At 36.0% G+C, this 22,520-nt stretch overlaps 1 protein-coding gene across 1 annotated transcript; it reads right to left on the reverse strand.

Annotated features, from left to right (window-relative positions):
• Window positions 1–4,511: 4,511 nt before the first annotated feature.
• On the reverse strand, window positions 4,512–5,552 carry LOC141517078 (olfactory receptor 4A15-like). The gene has a single exon (XM_074228003.1). It carries the CDS (start codon window positions 5,511–5,513, stop codon window positions 4,584–4,586), a length of 930 nt encoding a protein of 309 aa, XP_074084104.1. The 5' UTR covers window positions 5,514–5,552; the 3' UTR covers window positions 4,512–4,583.
• Window positions 5,553–22,520: the final 16,968 nt, after the last annotated feature.

The raw sequence follows: 22,520 nt of genomic DNA on the forward strand, positions 1-22,520 counted from the left end.
ATAAGGATATCTAACTGTGGGAGATTAAGCTACTCTCATAATGTCAAGGTACTTAAAAACAACATATGAAAAGTGCTGTTTTGCCTACAGAGAAAAGTGATAATCCTTTCAGTAGAGTCTGAATTATTTTTTATTCCCTTTTGTTGTTTTAATTTTGCCACAAGGCTAATATGGAAACATATTTTGCATGTCTTCACATGAATATTCAAATTCAATTTGCTTACTTTCTCATTGTTTAGGGGGAGAGCAGAAGGGAGGAAGCAAGATTTGAAATGATTGGAAAATATTTAATATAGCTTTGTCAGTCTTTTTTTTTTCCTGCTATTTTAGGAAAAATAAGTAGAAAAGTAGGGGGATCTGTGCCTTGTTTCTTTCTGAAAAGGGTCTGGGTGAAAGAGGGATTTTTGGGGTGTAAAATATCAGAGCAGAACAATAATGTCCAGCAGATTTTTCTCTAGCAAGTTGAAATAATGGTATATAGAATTTATAACTAGTGGTCAAAGAGATATTCAATCCCTTACACCTTTTTGCCTCAGCAGTACCACTGCTTGATCTATTACCAAAGATGATTTGAGAAAATGGAGGATTCTAAATGTTTGTAGAAACTTTTTTTGTGGTGGCAAATAATTGGAAATTGCAAATTCATTCTTGTGTCCCTTCATATTTTATCAGGTGTTATTAAAATATGAAGACTATTCCAAGAAATACTGTGTCAAATGATTTTGATGTACTCACAAGGATAAGTTTAGCAAATATTTTCTAAGTTCAACAATTAACTAAATGAATGTGATATTTCATTTTGTTTTGCTGATTAGAATTACACAAATAGACACACATAAATATCCTACATTTATATTGTGTTGTATATATGTTTATATATACATATTTATAATGTTTAACATCATAAAGAAGGAGAAAAGGGAAGTTGAAGATAGAAATAATATGCTCTTTTCTACCTACTCAACATATGTCCTTGAAGAGTGATATTTATCAGTAGCAAAATCATTGGGATCAATTATCCTAATACTGGAAGACTGTTCAACTTGGATCCAGAAATCTATGCTGTAATAAATTGCTATGTGATTAAAGATCCTTAATCTCAGGGCGGCTAGGTGGTACAGTGGACAGAGCACTGACCCTGGAGTCAGGAGTACCTGAGTTCAAATCCAGCCTTAGTCACTTAATAATTACCTAGCTGTGTGGCCTTGGGCAAGCCACTTAAGCCCATTGCCTTGCACAAAACTAAAAACAAAATAGTAAATAAATAAATAAACAAACAAATAAAAAAAGATCCTTATGTTTCTTAATTTGAAAGTTAAAATGCTGATGTCAGTGATACTTTGCTCATGGATGTTTGGGAATAAAATGGAGGAACTCTGGTGATTTGCCAAATATTTCAAGACTGTTTAGTACATTACATGGCAGACCTCTCATTTCCTAGGCAAAACATCTGAAAAACTTATTTTCACCTATGCCATCATTCAGGAAATGTTGGAAGGTTGTTGGCAGGAAGCTGTGGATATGGATTTTTTTCATATAGACAGTATAGGGAGACTTTCAAAGAAACAAACCTAGGGAATGCAGCTGACAAAACCTTTAAAGAAGAATTTTTTTAAATATATGTAAAATATACGTATATCTCTATGTTGTTGGGGAAAGGACAGAATATGGAACATTCCTTGAAATAGCAATTTAGTGTAGAAATAAGTCAGAGAGTTAATTGGTTCCTAAATATTTTACTGAAATTAATTGATCCTGGAACTAATTTAGTTTTATTCATTTCATATCAGTAAGTGAAAAGGCAGATATATGGTCAAATCAGTTCTGTGCTATTTAGTTGACTTTCAAGAGAGGTCTAGACTCAAATGCAGTTTCCAAAAATTTGGGTTAGTTTCTCTACTTGGAAAATAATCATTGCCCTCTTTATCAATAGATATTTGTTAAATACAGCTTTAAAGTTTTCACAGAAAAATAATTTAGAAATATTTCATTTATTTGTATTGCTTCTGTATTTTTAGAATCTAAAATAAGTAATTTCTATTGAATATTATAAGTGTTGATTGAATTCAGCTCAACTGACATGTGATGAACTGAAATATATTGATAAATTTAAATAATTAATTGAAATTTTTTGGTAATGGTTTACCTGAATTGAAGGTCTAGGAAGGTCTGGTGTATTGATCAATGCCTTGTGAATTAGAGATGACTAAAACTTTTAATTTCAGTTTACATGGATTTCAGGATTAATGTATGATGTGGGAGATGGAGATGCATAACTAAGGCTGAAGTTGTGTCTGCCATTAGTGTTTCATCAATCCATAGCATTGAAATTGTGGTTTCATCTGTGGAGAAATTTCTGCTTAGGTTTAGTTGCGACTAGTCTTGAGAGGTGAATCCCTAGGTACTGTCACAATCATTCCTTAAAGCTGCATGGAATAGGCATACGAAAGGGGGGAGCAGCCAGGTTGTGCTCTAGAGAGAGTTCATTGCCTGGAATTAGAAGGAATTCAAATTTGGTTTCTGAAACATATTAGTTGTGGCATCTAGGCAAATCACTTTGTACTTTTTGCCTCAGTTGCCTCATCTGTAAGATGTGCAGCGTAAAGAAATGATAAACTACATCAGTATCTTTACCCAGTAAACTTCAAATGAAAGTCACCAAAAATCTAACACACCTAAAAATCAACATATCAGTCATCAATTAGTGATTGAATATAAAACTTGAAGTGACTTAGGAGATTCATTCTCCACGTTTGAATGTTCATGCTCCATTATGGAATTTTACAATGCTACAAAAACAATGTCAACTTTTGAAGTTACTTAGTCACTTGTAAGAATCACAAGGCACAGTCATTTTTCCTGGTCTAATAAACCAGGTTAACAGTAAAATACTTGACTTTCCCCCCCAGTAGTACTTTTGCATTTTATGTCTTTGATCATTCTAGGAGCATTTGGCATTTTATCATAATTCCTCAGATAGTGGTTCTTGAATACATTTTAAATATAACTGTCCTAACATATAACCTGTGGGACCACTTGTTCAAAAGCCCACTCAGTCATAATACATCTTAACATCATTTTGCTGTAGCACTTGATGTTTTTAATAATCCTCTGCTTATTGAGAATTTCTTCTCTCTTTACTTCATGCTTTCCATTCTCTGTCTCCTTTACTGAATCTTCATTCAGATCACATCTGGTAAAAATGGGTGCCCCATCATGCTTGGTACTTGTGCTTTCCTCCTTCCATATTATTTTGCTTAGTCATCACATCAGTTCCAGTGGATCAAATCATCATCTTATGGGAATAATTATCCACCCCTGAACTCTCTCCAATATAATTTTAATAGACAAAATGGTTGGGATCAATCTTTTAATAAATACTTACACATCAAAAATTTATAACATTTGTGCAAATGAATAACAGTATAAAATCCAGGACAGCACAATCAAACCTTGGGGAAATGGAACAATGTATGTCAATTTTCTTGTTGTCTTGACATTTTTGAACATATGATGAAGGTAATTTCATTGAGATTACTATTAGAATAGATTTATATTTACAAATATTGCTTTTTAACTCTAAATTACATCTTATTTAAAATTAGAACTATCAGAACACAAAGAAAAAAGATTAGAATTTGGTTATTTTGACAATTTATGATAATAACAAAAATAATAAAGTTTGAGATGGGTTAAATAATTTATAATACCACAGAAGGGATTTTTCTCTAACACTTTGATTCTATAGCTCCAAAACTCTATCTCCTATGCCAGGCTACATGTCTTTTGAAAAATAAATTAAAAAAAAACAATATGGAATTTCATTTTTGAAATTTTGTTTATTATTTATATGCACATCAATTTGAATATGCTAGTTGATTTTACAAGATCATTTCCCATTGGTTTTTAGATATTTAATAAATATATGATGCATATATACATATTCATATACATATATATACACATGGACATTGATAAATAGAGATCATTTTTTGGTACAGAAGAAAAACTATTCCTATATTCCTTCATTTTATATCACATTATTAGTCCTGAGAGCCATGTGGTGGTGATAAATATAAACATCCTATGGGAGACAGGTTGATTTATCTTAAGACTTAGAGAAGTAATAACTTCAAGGTAATACAGAAAATTAGTAGTTTTTTCTATTCTCTAAAATCACCTTTTTTATACCAGAAAAGCATCAAATAAATATTTATTTACACTACTAAATATAGTGGACCACTATTCTTCAAAATGTTAACTTTGTATCTTTGTTAGAAAATTTTTCTTAGAAGTATCAATTTAAATGAATTGATAAATGCTTGATGAATCATGATACTCTTAATAAAAATTAATTAGTTGTCCATCTGGCTGTGGACAGCATTTTTCATCAAAATATGATGCTCATTAAAAAATAGTTCCAACAGCATCAAAATTTGGCTTTCCTAATGCTATTGACAGAAAGCTAATTACTTCTGCATTTCTCAGGATCCACTAACAAAGCCTCAAAGAACAATGTTTTAGAAATTTTACGGTCTGTTATTTCTCTTGTGGAACATCATTTCTTAGTCACATCAATGCATTCATTCCCTAAGCCTGGAAATGACTTTTCTATTCCAAAGCTTCCTCATGGCATTTTTCATCTCTTTGTTTCTTAGGGTGTAGATCAAAGGGTTCAACATAGGAGTGATGACAGTATAAAAGACTTCTAGATATTTATCAACAGGCAACGTATAATTGGGTCTAACATACATGAAAATACAAGGGACAAAGAAGAAGACAACAACTATGATGTGGGAGACGCAAGTAGAAAGGGCTTTTTGTCGGCCTTCCAGACTTTGGGTCTTCAGTGAGTATAAAATGACTCCATAGGAGACAAGCAATAATGAAAAGACAGTTGTACATATTGCTCCCCCATTGGCAACCACCATAACACCAATTATATAGGTATCTGTACAGGAAAGTTTCAACAGAGGGAACATGTCACAAATGAAGTGATCAATTATGTTGGGTCCACAAAATGTGATCTTTACAATAAAAAAGAGATGAACTACTGAATGCATAAAACCTCCAATCCAGGACACCACCAGGAATAAGACACATACCCGCCATCTCATAATGACCACATAGTACAAGGGCTTACAGATGGCTACATAGCGATCATAGGCCATAAAAACGAGGAGGAAAATTTCTGCCCCACCAACTAGGTGTTCTAAAAAGAGCTGGACCATGCAACCTTGGAAAGAAATGGTCACCTTTTGACTGAGCAAATCTAAAATCATTTTCGGGACAATAACACTGGAATAGAGAGCATCTATTAAAGACAAGTAAGCCAGAAAGAAATACATAGGAGAATCCAAACTCTTATTTCCGGTGATAGTTATGATAATCAGAATGTTACCCACCATGGTTATAATGTAGATAATTGAGAATATGGCAAATAGTATTTTTTGTACCTCAGGATTCTGAGTAAGCCCCAGGAGGACAAACTCAGTGACATTTCCATTTTCCATCTGTGTTTGTTTATCTGTGTGTTTGTGTTTGTGTGTGTGAGTGTGTGTGCTTGTATATATTTGTGTGTGTGTTTATGTTGATGTGTCTGTGTGTATGTGTGTGTATGTGTGTTTGTGTGTGTGTGTGTGTGTGTGTGTGTGTGTGTGAGAGAGAGAGAGAGAGAGAGAGTGAGAGAGAGAGAGAGAGAGAGAGAGAGTGAGAGAGAGAGAGAGAGAGAAGGAGTGAAGAGATAGAGAAAATGTGTGACAGAACAAATTATACTAAATAGAACCTTGCCTTCTGACAGTTTAGATGGACACACTGCTTAACTTTTATAGGTATCAATTGCTTCACCAGAATATTGGTCATAATAATGAATCCTTGTTTGCTTCACAGACTTTTTTTGGAGATGAACTGATGAATGGTCTGATTTCAAAGTTCAGTCTGTCATATGAAAGCTCATAATTCTTCTAGAGACACAGCTGTCAGATTTTTGTCTATTAAAATAATTATGGAACAACATATTATTGATCCCATTGTGATATCACTTTCCTCCTCACTACATCTCACACTATACCTGTCAGGACATGGAATATGCCTTACTCATCCTTTCATTTCTTGGTACTATAGGGAAGAATCCCCAAATAGTACTTTGTTGAATATAGAATAGAGGTATATAAATAATTGGGATTTTTTTTAATAGAGTCCTCTGTATGTCTGGTATTCAGTTTTCCCCTTTCCAATAGCATGAGCACTTTATTTTTGTTTTGGAACAATAACCTTTTAAAACGAGTTTTGGGGGGCTCTTCTAACGTTTTTCGAGATATATCCTCTTCAATAACTAATTTATCTCACAAAAAAAGAATATGCTTATTTCTGATACCAGTGGAAGAGAGGCTAATGCACGGAAATGTAAGACTTTTTAAAAAGAAATTAAATTAATAACTTTCTTATAAACTGAATATAACTTGCATGATCAATAAAGTATCAAATACTGCTGCGATCTTTTTTTATTTGATCAATAAAAATTTGTTCACCTGAAACAATGAGCATTTTATTGCTCTTGCTAAAATGAAAGCTATAATTTTACATTATTATGTACAATTTTCCAAATGTAAGTTTATCTAATTCTGACTTGAAAGTGTGCTAAATAAGTACATTTAAATTAGTACTTAGTAAAAATGTTTTACATGGCATAAAATTTGCTGTAATCATCTTCATCATCATCATACAACAATTTTCCCAATTCCAATCTTGGATTTTAATGTAATTGTAGAAGTTGAGAAAGCATGCATTTTTTTTTTGATGTACACTTTGTGGAATCCCATTGTATTTTATTAATAGCCAAAACATGCTGAGTAAAGAAATATTCTGAGTCAATAGCAAATGCCTTTCCTGAGTATTTTGTTCAACTTTATACTTTCTTGTCTCTTTGCAAAGATGTGATTTCACATTATGTTATTTTGTAAAGTTTTTAAAATAAAACAAAATAAATAGTAAAATAAAATAGCAATAAAAACATTAAAATAATAGTAAAATAAATAAAAAGCATCTTTAAATAATGAACTGCATCACCAAATATTCTTTTCCTCAACTACTTCATTTTTTTAAATGGTCATATGAGAATTTGGCCACCAAGACTTTTTGTTGGTGGGATATTACTTCATTTTTATGGCATGAATTTTTCTTATTTCTGATTTAATAAAATAATAAACATTCATTCTTGTTAGTATTTACTTTATAAACTAGAGACAAAACATTGTTTTGCATTGAATAAGAAACATGAATGACTTTTTAAAATAAATATTACCTCTCTGAAGACTCAATTGTTCCAGGTTCTGGATTCTGGAATACTTTCCTTCCTGAAGAAAGATAGATGCTTAAAGTAATGAAAATACTATTTAGTGCTCTTTATACTGTCAGGATCAAAGACAGGTAAGTTCATGGTAATGCATTTCAGGGTTTTTTTTGAATATCTGTGATTTTAATTATTAAGATGTTCTCTTTCAATCCCCACACATTAGTATTTTTTTTAATTGTTGTACTTTCTTAGACTGTGAAGTTGAACACATGTGAGTCCATAGACTTATAGTCATAACTCTGAGTCTATCCATACTCAATAAAAACAGCATCCCACTTCTGTGAGTCATTCGAATACTGTGTTATTAAAGCCCTTTTTCTAATTGAATCCTCTGAGGAATTTACCCAAAGAACAGTTAGTCCTTCATTTGAATGTCTCTGGAGATATCTTTGAAATAGCCTTCACAGTAGGGTCAAGAAAAAATGTATGTGTCCTAAGGAGAAAGCAGGAGAGAATTTCCCAGAGAAATTAATATTTCATTACAGCTCTCAGTATATTAAGAGACATTAAGTGCTTTGTTCAAAGTTTTGATAAACAGCATTTTTCTAATGCAGAATTCTGGTCTCTTGAATCACTAATTTGTTGCACAATATAGTAACCCTGAAGAATAATGCATTATATATATATATATATATATATATATATATATATATATACATATATATATATATATGTATATATATTTATACAGTAAAATAACTTTTCTATAGGGGGCTTACAGGAAAACAGAAAGAGAAATTAATAATTAGCAATACTTTTACTAATTTTTAATCTTTAATAGTCATTGCTAGAATGAAGCTTACATTTTATTTAGTATTTCACTTACCTCTTACAAGCCAAAACTTAGAGAATGGCAGATTGATAATAATTGACTGTGCAGCAAAATACTGTTTTTTTAAATTAGATAGGAATTAAAAGAGATAAAAGGATAATAAAAATTGATAGGAAACACAAGATTTGAACTATAGTGACCTGGTCTTTGTTAGTAAGGAGATATGGGGGAAATGGAAGGGGTGTTAAAACAAGACACTCTTATAGAAACTCTGGATAATAACAAGAAAAGTAAGTAGAGAAACCTAATCTGAAGAGATTATTTCATATTATACTTTAGTAGATAGGATGTTATCATTTTGCTGGCATTTCTGGGAAGGAGTTTTTATCATTCGAAATAGATCTTTCTTTTTTTTTTTGTAATTAGATAAATTTGAATCATTTACTTATATTTTACATGAGACCATTCATCCTTAGCATCAACTCTTAGTTTAAACTCATAAAAATAAAATTCCTTTGAGCCTTTTCAATATGAAGCATTGCATAACGAATAAGAACTCATCCTGGAATCATGAAGCCCTAAGTATAAATGGCACTTCTTAAATATTTTAACTATGCAAAAATTCATTCAAGTTCATCAATAAAGATAATATCACAAATCATTCTAACACTAAAATTTAGTCACAGAGAAGGTGTTGATTAGATTTGCTTGTTGTTTGTTGGTTTTGTGTTCTTAATTGTTATATAATGTCTTAGGTGATGAGGGAGAAAAAAGAAAAAAAAATGAAAGCATTCTTCCTCTCAAGGAGCTAACATCATATTGGGAAAAAAAGCTTAAACACTTCTAAATATGTACTTTTAAAATTTGGGGAAGGAAGCCTTTAGTAACTTGCTTGAATATCTTGTCCAGAAGTGCATTAAAGGTAGCCAACGGGAAGTGTCCCAATTTTTTAGAAGTACACTTGGTGGAACAATTACTTTGTACTAATTACTTTAAGTTTGAGTTCATTTTTCCTAGATACTTAGATGATATTGGGGAAGATGTGCATTTCTTTGATAGTTCTATCCTTTTCAAAAATTTAAATTATAATGACTTGATAAATTATATTGAATTATAAATTAATTAAAGAATTGATATTCAGATTATTTTAGTGATTGATATTGGCTAAAATAATCTGAAAGGATATTGAAGGTGGTGACCTTGGAAAGAGTTCCCAAAACTTCAACACTACACCTATAATGCTAAAATAGAAATATACTCAATAATCTCCAAAACTGATTGGTCAATGTGAGTGGAAGTAGGGATAATCTATAGTTCCTTATGTTCTCAAAATAACTCAAGAGATAATAATAAATGTAAAAATATCAATAATAATAATGAGAAGAAATCTCAGTCTTTTTCAAAGTTCTTACAAAGCAACAAGTATATGTATATAATATTTTGTTTGATCTGATGACCCTTGAGGGGAAGTAGCTATTTTTATGTCCATTTGACTGGAGATGGAATAGAAACTAATTGAAGTTAGATGATTTGTCCAGAGCTATACACATATAAAGACTTTGAAATCATGTGCCCCTTAAACCAAGTCCCACATATTTAACCACTGTGCCATCAAAAAAGAAAACATAATTCATCTTAAATTCCTGATGAGGATTACTATTCACTTAAGTTGTTGTGAAAAGTTATTATTTCATTTTAAAACTTTGTCAAAAAAATTGTCTCTGGTTTTAGATCCACGAAACCACTAGTTCCTGCAAAGATTAAGTCTAAAATCAAAATTTAACTACATAATAAGCATGAAATAAAAACTCTGAAGAAAACACCACCTTGGAAAAAAAAACAATTGAAAACATAGGAAAAGAGGAAAAAAGTTTCACTAACAAAAACATCTCTTTAAAATATAAACTTGGCAGAGCCCAAATGTGGGAGTAAACAATTTGCCTGAACTCTCTTACAAACTGCTCATAATAATTTTATCTATTGACTTTAGATAAATTTTAGAGTGTTTTGGTGTTGATAAAATTACAGCTTCTATTTTCCTTTTTTGGTTTTGTTTTGTCAAACTTTTTGCAAATTTCTAGTTGATGGAGGAAAAAAAAATTAAAGCATTCCTCTCAAGGAGCTATTAGAGAAAATTGGTGAAGCTAGAAGGAACATTTTCAAATATGTATTTTAAAAACATTGAAATTATATCCTCAAAATAGAATGCAAAACTTTTCAGCAGACAACAACTTGGAAGATCATGAGAAAAATCTCATACCGGAGTAGAGAGAGAAATACAGTCCAGTGGTGATCTCAGAAGCATACACCTGGCCCCAGTAGACCAGAAAGCACTAGGAGTCACCAAATCAGTGGCTGAGACAGCTGGAACTCGAGTCCACAAAAATTAATCAATCTCTGTGTTATCAGTGAGGGTGGACCCTGTTGCTTTGTTCATATGGGATCTGGTTCACAGTCTTATGTTAGAGTTCAAGGAAGAGAAGAATCAGTAGAACAGTAGAGATTCTTGCCATAAGGGAGCAAGGCAGAAAAGAGAGTTTCCCAAAGAATAGAACACAGGGTAGGAAAGTAGTTTAAAAAAAATCTCTCCTTGGATCATACCACCTTGGAAGCACTGAAAACTTGCATGTCCCTGGAAGGATCTCTAAACAGATGCAAAACCCCCTAAAAGGTTGGGATAATATGGCCTCTACCATGGAAGTAGAGCCCTCCCTTAATAAACAGTTAAAAGCAGGTCATAGCCTTGGGAAAAGAGCAAACAACAGAAGAAAAAAATTCTGACCATTGAAACTTACTATGGTGATAAGATCAAATCACATACTCAGGACAAATCAAACTCCTACATCTAAAATCTCCAGGAAAAATGTGAATTGGTCTTAGACCAGTGACAGGCTGAAAAAGGATTCTTAAAATTAAATAAGGGAGGTAGAATAAAAATTGCCAAGACCATTGAGAGTAATGAGGGAAAATTATGAAAAATAAGTCAGCAGTTTGGTGGAGACACAAAAAATACTGACGAAAATAACATCTTGAAAAAGCACACTGGCTCATATGGAAAAACATGTATAAAAACTCAGGAAGTAGAACGTTTCGAAAAAGCAGAATTGCCTAAATGCTAAAAGGTGATACAAAATTTCACTGAAGAATTTAGTTCCTTAAATTATAGGCAAGCTGATCACTTTGTAAGACATCAAGAAACAATAAAACAAAGCCAATGGAATGAAAAACCTGATGACAATGTGGAATACATATTGAATCATTGGAATGCACAGTTTTATTGCTCTTTGAACATAGTTCCATATTGCTCTCCAAAATGTTTGGAACAGTTCACAGCTCCACTAGCTTTGTATTAGTGTCCCAATCCTCCCAGAACCTCTCCGACATTGAACTTTTCCCCATTTTGTCATTTTAAGTAATCTGGTAAGTGTGAGGTGACACTTAAGAGTTGGGTTTTTTTTTGCACTTCTCTAGTCAATGGGGATTTGGAGGATTTTTATATGATAATTTATAGTTTTAATTTCTTAGTTTGAAAATTGCATGTTCATATCCTTTGATCTTATATCAATTGGTGAATAACTTCTAATCTTATAAATGTGATACAATTCTCTTTATATTTTAGAAACAAGATCATTATCAGAATCCTTAAATATGAAAATTGCTTGCCAGTTTTGTTTTCCTTACTGTATTAGTTTGTTTAGGGCAAAATTTTTGATTTGATATCTTTAAAATCATTCATTTTGCAGTGTATAATGTACTCTATTTCTTCTTTTGTCATACATTTTTCATTTTCCATATATCTGATAGAGTATTAATTTCTTGGTCTACTCTTTTATCTATGGTTTTTGCCCTTTATGTCTAAATTCTCTACCCATTTTGAGCTTATTTTGTTAATGGGTGAGGGTTGATCAGGGAGTTGTTATCCAGATTTAAGGACCTACTACCTAGGCACAGGATGGCATTTGGGGATATAGGATCCCTGTCTATATGCTGAAAGAATAATTAAGCTCCATGAAATTTTAAGAATTATTAGTAATCACACTTCTAGGGCCTTAGATCTTTTGACTGATCAAGCCACCCAAACCAGAGAGGCAGTCTTACAACCCAGACTGGTACTAGACTTCTCATTAGCTGAAGAGGGAGGAGTATATGGGAAATCCACATGCTGTATTAAGATCGATGATAATGGACAATTGGTTAAAGAGATGACTAAAGACATTGGGAAGTTATCCCAAGTTCCTGTGCAAACTGGGACCTGTCCCTATGGTAATTCTTGGTGGTTCTGGTTTAATGGGAGCTGGTGGAAACAGATTCTTTTATTCACTTTAATGGCACTTAGTGCAATTATTTGATTGCCAAGTTTTCTGCCCTGTTTAATTCAACTGATAACAGGAATGACTCAGGATATTCTTAATAAAATGGTGACAATCACTTCCATTCAGATGAAAATGCTGATCCTAAAGGGACAGGGATGGATTCCTCTTAAGAACATAACTTATGAGGATGATGACCACATGGACCAAGAATGTGAGTTTATAATACAGAAATCTGAAGAAATCTTATCAAAATAAAGAGGAAGGATTGAGTTGCATAAGGCCTGAAATTTCTTCAGTAGAATATTATAGATTAGAAATAGTTGAACTGTGTGTTATATCTCTTTTGCCCCTCCTCCCCTGACAAGCAACTTCTGAGGTATCATGACTGAAATATAAAGAGTTAACTGACCCTGTCTTACCTGTTGATGTGCAGCCATTCCTTGGGCTGGAGGGATAATCCTGTCTCTGAATTATATGCTTTTTTCTTTAGATTAGTTTATGTGGTTAGATTGTGAAGACCATATTACTCAATAATAAGGCTGTGTCAGTGAGGAAGGGGAATCACATTAGTTTGTATGACTCTTAGGGTGTTTTTTCCCTCTGCTTCATTCTTCATCTTTAAGTCTGAGTGAGATCTGAACCTCCAGAATGAAGTAAAGCTTTTTCCTCTACATAATTTGCAAAATCTCCAAAATCTATTTTAATGGTTACATTCATCCCGCACACACCCCCATTCTATATTTTGAGGTATACTCATTTGTGAACTGGATTTTTGAAAATCACTGAGGATTTAAAGGGGTATTATTAATAAATTCTGACAAAAATCTTAGTATAGAATGGTCATAATTAAGCAATCTAGATTTTTAAACTGGTTTTATCTAAAAGTATGTTTTGTAAGTAAAGGTCAAAATATGGAGTTTTTCTAGTGCCATAGAAACACGATTTGCATAATTCTTAAGGCTTTCTTGGAACATTGAAACATTTTTGAGTTCAAGGAAATTGGTATTTGGGAGTTTTCTGGAAACAGAATTTGTGCATGTGAAGCAAATTTGGGAATCTATATTACTAAGATAAAAGAAAAACAATATTTATGTTATCAGGAATATTCCTGATTTCTTTTGGAAAAGAGAAACCAACAAAAGAGAAAAAGTTTTGTGAAAGGTATTTATGTAGTGGACCTTATTAAATTCCCAGTAGCAAAGAATTAGCAGTTAGCCCATCACTTGGGGTAATGGCACAAAAGATTGTGGTATATGAATGTGATGGAACACTCTCATACTATAAGAAATTATGAACACTGAGACTTGAGAATAGTCTGGCAAAAATTTCATGAACTGATGCTGAGGGAGGTGAGCAACTGGATAAGAACATTGTGATAGACTTGGTCCATTCATCAGTAAAATAATCAGAAAATTCCAAAAGTCTTGGGAAGAAAACTATTGATAATCAGAGATGAAATAGGGAGTTGAACAGCAGCCCAAAATTTACTGTCTTCAATGTTTGAAAAGGTGCGTGATGCATTGGGGTTTTTTGTCATTTTTTGCTTCTTTCCTTTTATTCATCTATTCAAAGATGATTTTTATGTATTTATGTTTCATAGTTATGTATGTAACAATTTATATTACACCACTTTATCTCAGGAGAGGGGGAGGCAAGCTAGAGAATGTTAAACTAAAAATCTACCAAATTACTAATTGAAAGTGACCATTGGGCAGAATACAGGAGAATAAACTTTTTAAAAATCCCCTTATTGGAGTGACTTTTTTAAGGTCAGAGAAGAGAAAGGAAGAATATTGAGAGGGGGGTAGAAATAATACAGAAATCTATAAATCTTGGAGAAAAAAGGCAAAAGGAGGGAAGTGAAAACTTCTCAGAAGAAAAACGGGGTAAAAGGTCAAGGAATCAATAGCAGAAATAATATAAGGAAGGGAAGAGAAGCAGGAAATCGATGTAGGAAGAAGGGAAGATGTGCTGTGACAGCAGGGTCATTGCGTGGGACATTCAGCAACATGAATGTCAAGCACACTGCGTGGAAGTGTGTTGGGGGTGAAAAGAGACGGTGAGAGTTGAAGGCGAATGAGGAGTTTGGGGAGGAGGAAGGTTAGTGCGGGAAAAGAAGTGTAGATATTGCATTTACAAGGCGGAGACGTTTTAGGACCTAGCAAAAAGCTTCTCCTATGGGGGGGGGGGGAGAAGAACAGGGGGCTTGGCTGACGCGCTCCAATCAGCTGCCTCCAAGGTCTTCTTGGGGGGGTTGGGGTGGGGGTGAGAGTATCCCTATAAAGAGGGGCGGCTGCTGGGCCTCAGACAGTCCCTGAAGCTCACAGAGAACAGACTTGCAGCCGCCCGCGCCCGCATCAGCTTTTGTGGACTTCGGCGATTTCAGCGTTTTGACAATATATCGGTCAAAAAACGGATTTCACCCCATCCCCCCCAGTGGCCTGGTCACTCCTGAGGACCCATTGGTCTTTGGGCCCCTTTCCTGGGTGCTCTTCCTGGCCTCCAAGGGCACTCTTCCACAGAAAGCCTTCCAGAAGACTGGGAAAAACTTGGGTCGAGAACTCTCCAGGGTCCTGATATGACTTTCAAATGCAAGGCCTAGTGAAGGGTGAGAAAAAGTCAAGGAACATGGATCCACTCCTTGAATGGCCTTGCCACAACTCCCCAATCCAGCGGCAGCTTCAAGGACTTGGTCAGAGAATGCTGAACCTTCATGACCAGGGTCAAGCCCTGCCATCCAACGCGGCAGCCGCAGCGCCAGCTGCAGCAAGCCCAGCTTGGACAGGCTTGGCTTCCTCAGGACGCGGCTGGAGACATTCTGGAGAAGAAGACTCTGGCTCACACGGACCTTCTTTCCCCGAGAAGCCTGAAGCTTCTGGAAGGAGCACGAAGAGGCAGGTCCTTGTTCGGATTTTCTCTCTCGCTGGAGACCTCGAAGCGGAGCTCAGGCCCCTGCTTTCTAAGGCCCCGGTGAGCACAGAAGATTTGGAGAAGATAGCAGAGCTCCGAACAGCACTGCTGGACCACTATGCGAGAGTCATCCTGGCTGATGTCGGGTTCTCTGTAGGGCAGGGCGTGAGCCAACTGCTTTGGAAGAATGCCTTCCATCAGGTGATTGAGAGGTTAGGGCAACTGAGGCTGCATGGGAGTCCCGTGAATCCAGAGCACATCCAGCACAGGCTCCTGGCAGTCCTGGACCAGGGCACTGCCTTCTTCCAAAGTCTGCTTGGGAAACTACAGAATCGATACCGGTTTCAACTGGTTGACCATGTGGGGGCAGTGAGCCTTATCCGCATGTCATTAGAAGACCCCTGGAAGTCAGCCTTGACCTGTGCCCAGAAGTCATTGATCTGCCTGGGAGACCTGGCCAGGTACCGGGAGCAGACCAAGAGCACCAAAAACTTCGGGAAAGCACGAAGGTGGTACCTCCAGGCTCAACAGCTGGATCCTTCAGATGGGCACCCCTACAGTCAGCTGGCACTGCTGGCAGTGTATACCAAGAGGAAACTGGAGGCAGTGTGCTACTTCATGAGGAGCTTAGCTGCAGCCAGACCCAGTGTTTCAAGTGAGAAGAACCTGAGGAACCTGTTGGAAGCCAGCAAGTGCAAGGCGGATGAGAGAGACAAGCTGTCCATCCACAGTAGTCTGGGCTCTGGGAATCTTCAGCACAGTTTCATCTGCAGTTTTCTCCAAGTTCATGGGAGACTCTTCACAGGAGTTTGAATGGAGACATTTTCTGTAGGGGCTGATGAGATGCTCAAGAAGTTTCAGCTCCTCCTCCAAAGGAGTTCCACTTTTATGGGAACCCAGCAAATGCTAAAGCTCATGGGTATCAACATCTTCTCTGCCCACAACTCTTCCAAGAAGCAGGCTTCCTCAGAGTGGTGTTCTCCTCTGACCCAGAGGGAAGCTACAGCCCTGGACTTGGCTATGTTGAACCTGCTGGTGAGTTGCTGCACCCATTGGCTTCAGCAATACCCTAGAATTCTTGCAGAAAGCCCTGCAGAGGAGGAGAAGGAGGAGAAACCTGGTGAAATCCAAGTTTCCTCCTTCAGCCTTGCCCTGCAAGTACTGCTGCCCAGTGTGAAATTGGATGCCTCTCTCTATTCCTCCCTGCTCCTGTCCTTCAGGCTCCTTGGTACTACACACAGAGCTTTGTGGGGACCTATGGGGACTCTAGCTCAGCTGAGATGAATGTTGAAGTTCCTGGGAACTTCAGAGGTGCCCTTATATAAGGAAACAAGTGGTGGACTCACCCTTCTCATTCTGGAAGAAGATCAGTCCTTCTCAGGCTTTGGCCCCTTGCTGGAGGCTCCCAAGAACCCTGCTACATAGGGACCAACTCAGACCAGATCCTTGCAGGCAATTGCAGAAGAGTCAGTGTGTTGTAGGCTTTGCTAAAAGCCCTTTCCAAGAGGGAGAAAGCTCTTCTCCAAAAAGGAAGAGGGAAGGCAACAACAGAGCTGGCTGGAGGCTCATGAGGAAGAAAAAGAATTCCCAGGCAACTTGCTCCATTTGGGTGCAGGAGCCCTTGACTCACACTTCAGAGAGTTGATGGCCAGGAAGCTGTTGCTGGCCAGAAAGATAGCAGAAAAGAAGGAGCATCAACAGAAGATCAGTGCTGTTCTGCAGGGCCAGACTCAGCCTTGGCAGATGCCAGAGGAGATTCCAGTCAATTTCCTGGTCCTAGACACAAACAGTTTCATTCTGCTCCTAGAGACCCTGAGCCAGCTGTTAAGGGAGAGGAAAAACACCCTTCTGGTACCCCAGATTGTTATCCATGAGCTCAAGGGCCTGGCCAAGGGGCTACAGGGGCCTATGGAGGTTTTGTCCCATGCCTGGGAGACCCAGCAGAGAGCCCAAAGGTCCCTTGACTTCCTTCGTAATTATTTGTAATCTGGGAATCCTTTCCTCAAGGTCCTGAGCAGCCAGGGGAAGGAGCTGGATGCAATTGCCTGGGATAGGAATTGTAACTTCAGTCAACAGGGAAAAAATGATGACCAAATCCTCTACTGCTGCCTCAACGTCCAGAGAGATCAGAGCAAGAACATTCTGACTGCAGGGGAGGAGGAACAAATGTAGCTCCAGGCCTGTGGCTTGGTGTTACTTACTGATGATAGGGCCCTTCCAGTAAAGGCACTGGCCTCCAGTGTGCCAGTGTGGGAAAAGGAAACATTCTTCCAAGAAATGAAGCAATTGAAATTGCACTGCCAGAGAAGGCCTCGACCTCCACCTTCCCCTCCTCAATCCCCTCCACGGAAACAGCACAAGACTGAGAAGAGATTCAGGTCAGGCCCAGGACTTGAAGTCTCCTTCTTGGAGGCTGAACCTCCCCATAGTCACTTGACCGCTTCACTCTAGGTTTTTTTTTCATCCTCATTGGGCCTCCCCAATAGCCTTATTGGCAGCTTCCACTCCAAAGACATAGGGCAATTCCCTTTCCACACTAAGCTAGAGATGTAGGTTCTGTGGCATTAGAAACGATGATTTTATTTTTAGTTCTTAGCAATGCAACAGGGTTAAGTGACTTGCCCTAGGTCACATATCTATGTAATTAGTGTCTGAGAATTTGAACTCAGGTCCTTATGACTCAGGTGGATCACTTAATCTGGGTAGTTTATATTTTCGTGAATATTCACCCATTTCAGTCAGGTTATTCAATTTATTGGCAAATAGCTCAGCAAAGTAGTTCTGACTGATATCTTTAGTTGCCTCCTCATTGGTGGTTAGTTCACCTTTTTCATTTTTGATGCTGGTAATTTGGTTATCTTCTTTTTTTTTAAATTAGATTAACCAAAGCTTTATCTATTTTATTGGCTTTCTCATAAAACCATCTCTAAGTTGTATTTAGGAGATCATTTTCTTGCTTTCAATTTTATTAATCTCTTCATTGAGTTTCAGTATTTCTAATTTGGTTTTTAATTGGGGATCTTTAATTTGTTCTTTATCTAGCTTTTTTACTTGCATACCCAATTCATTGATTTCATCTTTCTCTATCTTATTCATAAAAGAATTTAGAGGTATAAAATTTCCCCTCAAAACTGCCTTGGCAGTGGCAGCTAGGTGGTGTGGTGGATAAACCAATGGCCCTGGAGTCAGAAGTACCTGGGTTGCAAACAGGTCTCAGACACCTAATAATTACCTAGCTGTGTGGCCTTGGGCAAGCCACTTAAACCCCATTTGCCTTACAAAAACCTAAAAAAAAAAGTTAGCTGAGCTGAGAAAGTCCCATCCTGTAGTAGAGGAAGGGAAATGGCTGATTAATTAAGAAACCTCATGGTCACTTAGTTAAGGGAAAAAAAGAGAAGATAACTTTAGGGCAGCTAGATGGCACAGCACAGGCCCTGGAGTCAGGAGTACCTTGGTTCAAATCCAGTCTCAGACACTTAATAATTACCTATCTGTGTGGCCTTGGGCAAGCCACTTAACTCCATCTGCCTTGCAAAAAATCTTAAAAAAACTGCCTTGGCTATATCCTGTAAATTTTGGTATGATGTCTCATTATTTGCTCATCTTTTTCTTGGTTATAATTATTATTTCTACGATTTGTTGTTTGATCCACCCATTGTTTATGATTAAGTTCTTTAGTTTCCGATTGGTTTTTGATTTATCTTTCCACGACCATTTATTATATGTAATTTTTTTTGCATCATAGTTTGAGAATTATCCATTTATTATTTCAGTCTTTCAGCATTTGCTTATAAGGATTTTATGCACAAGTACATGGTCTGTTTTGGTATAGGTGCCATGTATTGTAGAGAAAAAGGGATATTCTTTTCCATTCTCATTAAATTTTCTCCATGGGTTGTTTATATCTATGTTTTCTAAGATTTCATTCATTTTCTTAATTTCTTCTAATTTATTTTGTATTTAGATTTATCTCATTCTGATAGAGTGATATTGAGGTCTCACTTTATTAAAGTTTTGCTTTCTAGGTCTCCTTGTAATTCACTCAGTGTTTCCTCTAGGTATTTGGATGCTATACCACTTAGGGGCCTACATGTTTAGAAATGATATAGCTCCATTACCAATGGTGCCTTTTCAGAAGATGTAGTTTCCTTCCTTATATCTTTTAATGAGATTGATTTTTGCTTTTACTTTGCCTGAGATGAAGTTCACTGCCCAAGAATGTTTTAACTTCAACTGCAGCATAATGTAATTTGCTCCAACCTTTTACCTTTACCCTATGTGTATCTCTCTGATTAAAATATTCTTCTTGAAAACAACATATTGTAGGATTTTCTTTTTTATTACATTGTCTTATCTGTGTTTATTTTATGATACAACTCATTCCATTCACATTTTCAGTTAAGATGACTAATTCTGTATTTCCGTCCATGATTTCATCATTTATATTTTTCTTTTTCTTCTTTATTCCTCTTCATCAAAATGTTACTACCTTTCCCCTTTGAGTTATCTTTTAAAAAGTTAACTTTCAATTTATTTTCACATAAATCTTTGCCTTCCCTTTTTTTAGATCCTTCTTGGCCTATCTTTCCTTTTCACAGTCCACCACTTCCCTATAAATTAAATTAGATTTTTAACCCAAGTGTGAATATATTTTGTTCCCTTTCTGGTCTAAATATATTGAGTAGAATTTATTCAACATTCACATTTTCTCTTCTTCTATAATTATGAAGGTTTGTACCTCTTCCTTTGCTGTGATAAATTAATCAGGTATCAGCAATAATAGTTTAATTATTTGATTAATTTATAAATTTATATTGCTATCATGGTGTCATCAAAGATTGTTTGCTTGATTGCTAGATAAGCATCATTGACTCAAATTGCATCAAATTATAATTATATTCATTTTTTACCTTACCCCCTTTTCAAGTATGTTTCAGGCATACACTGTCTTGCTCTTGGACTCTACTATTCTCCAAAGTCTTTTCATTTCTTTAATTATTTGTGACCCTCCCCCCAGGCCTAGTTTTCTTACACTTTACCCCCTCTCCCCTCTCCTACCCCAAATCAGGGTATTTAACCCCATGTTAAGTCAAACAGGATCTATTTTGTTTCACACTTTACTCTTCCCCGCCCCTGTCCCCCAACATTGAAACCAAGGGTAACCCTTGTGATGTGAAGGCACATCTATTTTTTTTCACAGTTTCCTCCCCCCTCCCTACCCAGGTTACTTAACACTTGGTAAGTGAAGGAGGGCCTCTTCTCTGTCCCACTTTACCCCACCTTCTCAACCAGGGTGCTTAAACTTTTGTTAAAGCACCAGTTAAGTAAAACCTTGGTCTAATTAACTGAAAGAATCTTAAAGACCTCTTAGTCCTGGGAGAATCTGGAGAACTTTCTATGAAAGTTCTCTATGAGAACTTTACAAAAATTCTGTATTAAAGTTCTCTATGAGAACTTTAGAAATGAAGTAAATTAGAGAGATGCTGACTCCGGGCCTCCCAGTTTATGATGGTTAAAGGGCTTCTGGGAGGCTCTGGAGGTCTCACTTGAGAACTTTATAAATGAAGTAAGTTACAGAGACACAGACTCAGGACATTTCGGTTTTTGATGACCTAATTAGACAAGGGTCTAAGCACAGTAGGGTTAAAGTAGATCAAAGGAGAATGAGATACTTAAGTTTAAAGTTAACACTCCTGCTTTTCTACAGGACTATTTGTCTCAAACCTAGCTGGTCATCTAGGACTTTTTCAATGCAGAGATAAGATCCAATTATACTCATATCCTTTAAGTTCATTGTGTTCAATTACATTCTACCTTTTTTATCTTAAGAAAAGTAAAGTTCCAAAGAATTAGAAGTGTTATATCTTCCTATTTAGGGTTATATTTGATGGTCTTGACCAACATTTGTTTTGTTTTCTTTTTTCCTTCCCCTTTTTATTTACCTTTTTATACAACTCGAATCCTGTATTTGGTGATTGGATTCTCTGTTCAGTCATGGTCTTTGTGTCTGGAAATTCTGGAAGTCCTCTATTTTGTTCAACTTTCATCTTTTCCCCTGATAGTATATACTCAACTTTGCAGTAGATTCTGGGTTGTAATCCCAGGTCCTTTGCTCTCTGATAGATGAAAGATATTCCATGTCTTCCAATTCATTCATTGTTGAGGCTGATAGGTCCTGTAGCAATATGTGTTTTTTTTGTGGTTGAATTGTTTTCTTTTCACTTCTTGCAATATTCTCTGTATTGGAAAGTTCTGGAATTTGATTATAAAACTACTTGGAGTTTTAGTCCAGGGGGTCTCTCTCTGCAGGGATTCTGTGGATTCTTTCAGTGGTTACATTGCTTTTTTGTTCTAGTAGATTTGGAGAGTTTTCCCTTATAATTTCCTCCATGATGTTTTCCAGGTTCTTTTTTGAGCTAGATTTTCTGATAGTTTAGTGATTCATAGACTGTCTCTCCTGAATCTATTTTCCACAAAAGTTATTTTACATTTTCTTATTTTTTCAGTTTTTTTATTTTATTTGATAGATTCTTATAGTCTTGTAGATTGATTGGTTTCAATTCTAATTTTTAAGGTTTAATTTTCTTCAGTTAGATTCTGTTTCCTTTTTCAATTGTTTATTTTGATTTTGAATGGGGTTGATTTCTTTTGTCACTTATTCACAATTTTCCTGTGTAATTGTCAATTCTTTTTTCCATTTTTCTTCTTCCTGTCTTCTTTGTTTTTTAATCTTTTTTTAATTTCTTCCATGAGTTTTAGTATTTGAGTCCAATTTATAGATGATTCTTCCCTTGTGAGTGATTATTCACTGATTTCTTCTTTAGACATGGCCTTGCTATTGTTTTTGTCTGTAAAGTACTTTTCTATAACCAATGCTCCTTTAGCTTTCCTGCTCATCTTTGTTGTTCTAGTTCTGCTTTTCAGGAATAAAGAGTAGATACAAGATTTTTTTCCTTCTTTCTGGGACAGGGATCTGATCCCTGGCTTGTCATTGGTCAAGATGTTGCCTATGCAGTCCAGCCCTTCTTTCTGCAGCGTTTTGGTTTTCTCCTTTATGTCCAGGTTCTGACTTAGCAGTGTTTTTGTTCCACACCCAGTCTTGTCTTTTACCCTGCTGTTTTCAGGCTTCAGACTTTTTTGGGGTTTGGAATCCTCCCTGTGAGCTTGCTTT

Source organism: Macrotis lagotis, chromosome 3 (genome assembly GCF_037893015.1).
Source record: "Macrotis lagotis isolate mMagLag1 chromosome 3, bilby.v1.9.chrom.fasta, whole genome shotgun sequence".
Lineage (NCBI taxonomy): Eukaryota > Metazoa > Chordata > Mammalia > Peramelemorphia > Peramelidae > Macrotis > Macrotis lagotis.